The sequence below is a fragment of the Phalaenopsis equestris genome, unplaced genomic scaffold, assembly GCF_001263595.1.
Source record: "Phalaenopsis equestris unplaced genomic scaffold, ASM126359v1 Scaffold000101, whole genome shotgun sequence".
Classification (NCBI taxonomy): domain Eukaryota; kingdom Viridiplantae; phylum Streptophyta; class Magnoliopsida; order Asparagales; family Orchidaceae; genus Phalaenopsis; species Phalaenopsis equestris.
In genome coordinates, this window is record NW_018164543.1 from 94,405 (window position 1) to 103,002 (window position 8,598).

At 31.0% G+C, this 8,598-nt stretch overlaps 1 protein-coding gene across 1 annotated transcript; it reads left to right on the forward strand.

Moving 5' to 3' along the window:
- Positions 1–6,523: 6,523 nt before the first annotated feature.
- LOC110020569 lies at positions 6,524–7,524 on the forward strand. Its single transcript, XM_020718711.1, has 2 exons — positions 6,524–6,542; positions 6,637–7,524. The coding sequence occupies exon 2, from the start codon at positions 6,647–6,649 to the stop codon at positions 7,286–7,288; it is 642 nt and encodes a 213-aa protein (XP_020574370.1). The 5' UTR covers positions 6,524–6,542; positions 6,637–6,646; the 3' UTR covers positions 7,289–7,524.
- The last annotated feature ends 1,074 nt before the right edge of the window (positions 7,525–8,598 follow it).

Consider the following 8,598-nt stretch of genomic DNA (forward strand, 5'->3'; position numbering starts at 1 on the left):
GGAGTCAATCATATATATATATATATAGCTTGAGAAAGGTAAAAAATGGTGTCAACTCCATTATATCAGACACGCAGAGCCATAGTACTTCATGATATCATATTGGACATGTCATTACTCTTTTTTTTTTTTTTTTTGAATTTTTTAAACATTTTTTAAATTAATTTTTTTGACATTTTCTAACACTTGTTAAATTAATTTTTTATTGATCCTTGGATAATCAAAATTTATATGATGAAAAACTAATATCGATGTTTTTTTAGCAATTAATATTCTAAATTCAAATTTGTTATTGTCGGGCCTGATTTCAACAAGTTTATAATTAAACTGATCATCTAAAAAATGTGAACCAATCAACTCTAAAACTTGTTTAATCTAGGTCTAATCAAGCCATTGAAACACAGTTGTAGGTTTTGGATCGTCAATTGATCAATGATCAAATGAACTCCAAATTTAATATATTTATAATCGAATTGAGTCTCGAAGAGAGGGACCCAATGAGCCTAAAATAGCTCAATTTTGAGGTCATTAATGAACTAAGATTTCTAAAAATCATCTATGATAAAGCTAGATAAACATAGACCCTCAGATTAGGTGGTTAGAGAAGTTATGCAATAAAAGACAAAAATATACATCCCTAAAAAGCTATAAATATGCCCCATCACTTCAAATGGAGGGGGAGGGAAAGAAAAGAATAAGTGAAATTTTAGAGCATGTTATAAAGAGAAGACCCAACAAGTAGTAACCACCAACCTCCATAGCCACCGACTACTGTCAACCACTGGCCGACCGCAGTCTTCTCCTACTACCGTTGATCATCAATAGTCATCGATCACCGATAGTCGGCGACCACTCCTTGTAACCGTTGTAGCCAGATTATAGCTATTGTTGAATTTCCTAACACTTATTTTTTAGAGCTATATGAAGACAAGTGTAGTTGTCATGAGAGATGGGTGAACCCTATAATTACAAACCAGTTATAGATTAATTTGACTGGGCTAGGCCACGTGTTTTTTTATTTTTTAAAATTTTTTCACATAAAAATTATGGTGTCTCTTCCCACTACTTTTCTTTTAGTTATGTTAGTAATGGATCTTCACACAATACTAAGATGTATGTTAAATTTCATAATACTTCCACAAATCTTCCAACACACGACAATATCTATTGGCACATTTGGAGTGTTTTTTGGTGAACTTCTCCTCCTTATCACTCCCTTATCTATATGTATGTTTCTTCCTAGTGTCCTCATTTCAAGATAAACATAATAATCAAATCAAATTGAAATTAATCCAAACTCAAAAGTATCCATATATTTATTTACATATATATGTTAATCAAAACTTAAACTCAACCACAATTTAGTTTTATAATTCAACCATCTAAATTAACTAAATTAAATTTGACCCAAACAAACTAAATTAAATTGAATGGAACCTAAAGTGAGCCATAATTAAATTCAAATCTAAAATTCAATTAAGCCAAATGTTAAATGTTAATGCACCCGATTCTAACCTATAAAGCTAATTAAATTGAATTCAATTTAGGTCCAAGTTTAAGTCTTAAACATATATTCATGCATTTACATAAATCACATGCATAAACATATACAGATATACATACATGTATGTGTGTGTGTGTCTTTATATATAGTGATGAATTTATATAAGGTTTTAATCAAGTGAGGAAGCTTCCCTTAAATTGGACTTAGCCATTTGGCCTTATCCAAGTGACTCTAATGTTGTTGACAATAAGGAATAACAATATTCTTTAGCTCTGTTAGTTGTCTTAACCAATGTTAGTGTTTCATATTACAATTAGTTCTGTAATCATGTAAATAATCTTGTATTTTCATATTTCTTGCATAGTTGCACTACTTTAACAACAATATTCATATTTTCTTAAAGTAGTGCATGCTAACCTAATCATTCTACTATCCTACTTCTTTAGGTCTAGATCACAATTCATTTTAACAATCTAAATAACTGGTGTAGATCTAAATTACATGCAAAAGGTTAAAATATCATTTTGTTATGATAGAATGTTCAATCACAATTCAAAGATATTACTAACTTGCATAGATTATCAATTCAATAGAGTGATATATTTAGTTTCTACTCATTTGAAATAGATAAATGAAGAATTCATTTCAAAACCAAAAAAAAAATATAAGTTAGAACAATTTAACCAAGATGCTCCACTGAAATACAAGAGTTTACAACAAATCTATTGTTATTTCCCTCTCTGAGTACATGAAAGCCTCAATCTCACTAAAGAACACTTGATCTCACTAAGGAGAACTCTCACTCACACTCGTAACTCTCAAATGGAATCTTCCTTTGAAGTGCTCAAACTGCTCCTAGGTATTCTTCGATGACTCCCTTTGATGTGGCTAATTATCCACTTCTCCCTTTAGAGTTTCTCTAATTTCTTTTTTCCTTTATATGATGAGAATTTAAGCCTTGTCATGCAAAACAATGTGAAACCATCAAATCCAATCAAAACACATATCTGGGTATCTGGGCATCTGGTCCTCAAGTCCCTGGCACCTAGGCTGTTAGAACTGGTGTGTGGGTGTCTGGTCCTTAGGTTCCTAGTGAGTGGGTGTCTGGTCTTCTCGTACCTGGCACCTGGGTGCCCAGGATTGGCTACTAGGTGCCAGCTCAACCCTTATTGAGTCTGTTTCATCTATTTTGCTTTCCAAGTTACATAAACACTTGTACACTGCATATATAACCACAAATGCCTTGAGAAAACATAAAAATGACATAAATTATGTAGAAAATAAAATAAATATCACAATAAATTTTCAACACGTCAATTATTTATAAAACAAATATGGGTGAGGAGTTCCTCTATATTTAGAATGAGAAAATAAAGTTCTACTCACTTCCACTTGCTTATTTTAGAGCAGTGGGGTCTACAAAAATGAGTTAAGTTTAGTTAGAGACTAATCAAAATGGGTGATTCGACAAATTAGTGTTAGGCTATAAATAAGTAATTACTTGCCATTAAGTTAATGAATTATTATTTATTTAATTACTAATTGATTGTTATTTATTTAATTACTTATTTATAGCCTACCACTAATTTGTCGGATCACCCATTTTGATTAGTCTCTAACTAAACTTAGCCTACTAAAAAAATGACTTTGGATTTGCACTTTATGAAGGAATTTTACGATTTAGTAGGGACTCGTGAATATAATGAAGACTCACTAAGGGGTAAGCAACAAGCCATCAACTTATTTTCTTCCAAATCTTAGCCTAGATAACATTTCTCGTGCTTTCTTGATCTTCGACCATACTAGAATGATTAGGAGTTTCCCGAGTTACATTTTATTTAATTGGTATTTAATTTAGTATACCTGGCTAAATTGATATTTTGTTAGGAATACTTGGACTTATTTTAAGTGTGATTAAGAAGGATTTTTTATCCTTAAGATTAAGTCCAAATTTTGTAGAAGATATATCACTTTGCTCACTCCTTATGACATACTCATTAAATTTATAAAATTTTAATAGATCATAAACCTTAAGTTGACTTTGGATAATTCTACAAGATGCCTCTTGAGAATAGTGCTTTGATCACTTTCTAGCTAAGTCAAAGATTTAATATCTATATATAGCCTTTATAGTTTTTTTCAAACAAAGAATAGGATTAGAAATAACCTTAAAACTCCCACCCTATTATTCATCATCACCTTCTTCTTCTTCATCTTGAAAAGCTTATAAGAGTTTAACAATAATCATACTTACCATTTTAATGTGTGCTGATAAATTTATAAAGTCTTTAACATTAGTAGATTTGTAAGAATTTTAACATTGATGAAACCATCAAACTATTTAACCTCATGATTCCACACTCCAATTAGATGGTTCTTCTCTCAAAAGCCATTAAAATTTCAATAATAATCACACTTACCATATCAATGAGAAATGATAAATTTATAAAATCTTTAACATTAGTAAGTTTGTAAAAATCTTAACTTTGATGACACCGTCAAGCTTTATAGCCTCAAGATTCCACACTTCAATTAGATGATTCTTCTTCTTTTTAGTTGCCAATGCTACCTGAATTTCTTCCTTTCCAATTACAAAGAAAATATTAGCAACATTAGTTCTCTAGGTTACATCAATGTTGGTCTTCATAAATTGCCATAAGATGCTTAAATCCTTACCTAGTTAAAGTTTCATTTAATACACTTAAGCTCACCTATCAAAGGAAGATCTCTTGGATTTTCATTTTAATAATGGACCGACATTATGCTAGCAAAGGAGAAGAAGATGAGAATTCATAAAGTGTGATTATTCATTTTGAAAATCTATTTTATTATAAAAGCTCAAAAACAAGTAAATATAACCCGTGAATTCTCTGAAGTATCAAAGATCATGAACTATGTGCATGCCATTATTAGAACAATATTAATAGAAAATAATTTGCCAAAAAAATTGGACAATATAAAAATATCTCTCAATTTAGCCAAACTTATAAATAAAGCTAATTTTTCTACGAATTTAGTCTCTCAGTAAAGAAGTCTAACTGCTTTTAATCTTCACAAGTGCAAATCTCAACTGTATATTTTATTATCATTAATTAATAAAGGTGTAAAAAAAACTAAAATAAGAATTCGGATAGAGTGAAAATTTATTTTCTTAGCATTGAGTGAAGTCCAACACACATATAAAAAGTAGTGGGAGGAGAACAAGATTTTTTACTTGGGAAAACTCTGAAAAGGGAAAAAAATCAGGTTTGACCTAGTCAAAAAAATGCACTATGTGTTTGTAAGTACAAGGGTGCACACTTCTCTCATGACAGAAAGAAATGTGATTATAATCTTAAACTGAAAATTACATTTTTTTACATAACACAAAAAATATGTGTTAGGAAATTCAATAATAGTCCTATTCTGACAACAACAATTATAAACATGGGTGACCATTGGCCATTGATCGGTGGCTGCAGGTGGTGATGACAAGCGGTGGTTGATGGTGGCTGGCAGCTATGGAGACTCAACCTGTTTTGGAGAGAAGATATTTATATCATGACTCTTCATATCATCTTCCCCCTCAACTGAAGAGATATTTATAGCTTTTTAGGGATGAGCATTTTGATCTTTTGTCACATAACTTCCCCAAGCACCTAATCGAACTGTTAATACTGATCCCTCTTTATCAATGGTGGATTTTTAATGATTTGGGTGAATTAATGACCTTGAAATTGAGTGAATTTAGACTCATTTGATTCATATAATCAAGATGCTTGGTTTGACTATAAATATGTCAAATTTGGAGTCAATCTTTCATTCAATTGATGATCCAAACTATATACTTGATAGTAGTTATCAAATTTCTAGGGGAAGGGAATTAAGGGAAAATAAAACTCACTAGAAATTAGAAAAGTATACTTACAAAAATACATTCAATTCTATATATTAATAAATAAAGAGAAATGAGAGATTCTTATAATATTTTTCATCTCATTATTAAGGAAATTCTCTTGACATCCTATAGTTACACTTATTGTGTTGTTATTGCAATCCAATCATGGAGTTTACTAGCTAATGCTTAATTTCCCTTTCATACTCTATAAAATACCCCAAAATATTTAGTTATTATCATCTCAAGAGTGCCCTAATTTTCATAGTTCACTCCAAATTCATTACAACCTATAGCACATCTAATAAATATATAAACTTAGACAACAATTATATTAAGTATTGGAATAACTTGATCATTCTTGGTTATAACCACATTCATTGTTGAAATAACTAGATTCACTTAATTAGTAAATTGTACTTTTGAAGGAGCAAAATCATTGCAACCTTTATAATAAATATATAAATTTCAATAATAATATCAAGACAGTAATAAAATTCATTTTCTTAATCAAATTCTCATAATATTTATTAACATTCAAATGAAGTGCAAAGTCTCTGGATGAGCTGATAAAGAGTTTTCTCCATGGCTAGAATATCTTGATTCGAACCAAACTCTAACGACTAATTTTTAACCTAATTGTTATCAAAGATCAACTTCTATGTACCCCACACACACACACAAAAAAATAAAAAAATCAATTAATAAATAAAAACATTCGGAATTAAAAAAAACTATTCACATGATTATAAACCAAAATCAACAATTTGCCATTGCAACCCCTAAATATATCAATTTCTGATAGCCAAATAAATCACATTAAACTTTTAGAGGCCATAGCAAAAATTGCCTAATTGATATTTCAACCCTTTTTTAAAGAAGAAGATGATAATATAAAAATGTGCATAAAACAATAAATATCAAATTTTTAATAAATAAATAATAATAAATCATCATTTAAACTTTTAAAAATAAGCCAAATAAAAAATTATTATTTATTTATTTATTTATTTTTAAAAGATGAGCTCAAAAGATAATCTGATTCAAATTTATGATTTAATAGTGGAAGATTACACCCTTCATCACTATCTCACAAATAAGACGGGGCCTTCATTTATTATTTTAGAACTTGAAAAAAAACATTCAAGTGGATAGAATTCCTTTGATGATATATCATAATACATCTTATTAGGAAACATCGAACAACACAGTAGGTTTTAGTCGCTTAAGCATATATATCAAAGCTCCCCTTCAACCACCACACCACAATGGAAGAGAACGAGAAGAAGAAGAAGCACAAAGCCAAACACAAAGACCCAACCAACCCTCACTTCAAACCCACATCTGATGTCAAAGGCATTCGATTCGGCAGCCAATTCATCGTCAAATCCTTCACAGTCCGTCGCTCATCTCCATTAGAACTCCTCCGTCTCCTCGCCATCTCACCTTCTCATCACAGCCGCACCAATGGCCTCCCTTTCCCTTCCACAACCATGTACCTTCCCACCAACTTCACCATTCTCGCTCACCACGCATGGCACACTCTGACCCTCGGCCTCGGTACCAAAAAGTCAAAAGTTGCTCTCTTTGTGTTCGAGACAGAGACCATGAAGGCTGCTGTTGATAGAATTTGGCCTGCCATGATTCCTCTTGGAGATGTGAACAAGAAATTGATTCGTGGGCTCAGTGGATGTGAGATGGCAAGGTTTAAGTTCAGAAAAGGTTGCTTGACTTTCTATATTTATGCTGTGAGGAGATTGGGAGCCTCTTGTTTTCCCTCTGCTGATGATTTGAGGATAGTTTTGGAGTCTGTGGTGGCGCTTAAGGATTTCCTTGATCATACAGCTATGCTGGCTTTGCCGAGCCAGAAGAGCATCACCTTCCAGTCTGCTGTTTCCATGGCTAAATGAAGGAGATTGTGTGTTTTTGGCTGTTGGAGGCGTTCTTCTCTTCAAAGGTGTCTCCTTTCTTTGAAATTAATGGCCGAATTTCAGCAAGTTGATATTTTTTTATTTGTTTATTTTCCCTTTGAGCACATAACATTCATTCTTTCTACTCTTACATAGAAAATCAATGTATCTTTGTTCTTTTATTTCGTTTTGCCTTGTAAACTGCTGATACTCTTAATTTCTTTGATTAGTATTGAGAGGTTCTGTATTTATTTAAAAAGGATTTTGTCGTTTATTATTTTCTTTCCGGCTTATTTACATTGAGGTAATGTTTTCAAATCTTCAGAGCAAATTCTGTGCATTAAATTTGGATCTTCATAGCAGAAAGTCTGATTATTCAATCTAATTTACATTGTTAATAGCATGTTTAATTGCAAGCCATTAAAGCTTGAAAGTGAAGAGTAGGTGTGATGGTTTGGTTACCTGTAACAAATGAAAGTGAGAAGTGGGTGAAGGGAGACTCTCTAGATATTTGGTTTGCAGAAGAAGCCAAAAGCCACTTCATTCAATCAATTTTTTTTTTTTTTTTTTTTTTTTTTGGAGAACATTGTTGGAGAAACTCACCTTTTATACAATCCAAAGAGCTTACATCTATTTTGTGCAATAAAAACTAGCCAAATGAGACCAAAATGATGTATAATATCTTTCCAATCAGATAACTATTTCTATCAAGTCCAGTTTGTTTCGACATTAGTATTTGGAAGCGAGCAGAGCCAGGTTCAAGTATTTGTCCAATGGGAAGTGGATGAAAATGAGTTTGTTTCTACTTTTAAAGCTTTCCTTCATAAAAGAAAAAATGAGAAGTTCTTAATAATTATTTATTATCAATTATATTTTTAATTTAATTATCACATTTATAATTGTTTTAAAAAGAGAAATTGACGTAGGTACCACGCAATTTGTATATATTTGCATATCTAACCCAAAAAATTTGATATTTTTACTTTTATATCAATGTGGTATCATAAAACTATGCATGAAAAAGGTGAATTTCACTTTTAAAAAGTTAGTAATAATGATACTTTTATGTGATGCTAAAAATTCGAGTGTTTTGCATTTAAATATAAAAAATTAAGCGTTTAATATGTATGTACATAAGAAATGTGTGGTGCATATATGTAAATGCCCATTTTAAAAAATTAAAGGAGAGCAAAGTTTTAAATTTAATTACTTTTCACTCTTGATTTTTTATTCTAATGCCTCCTTAGAAGAATTATTACGTGTGGACAAGATAAGTGTACATAGTGCTTATTTGGTAGTATTGTTGTGGT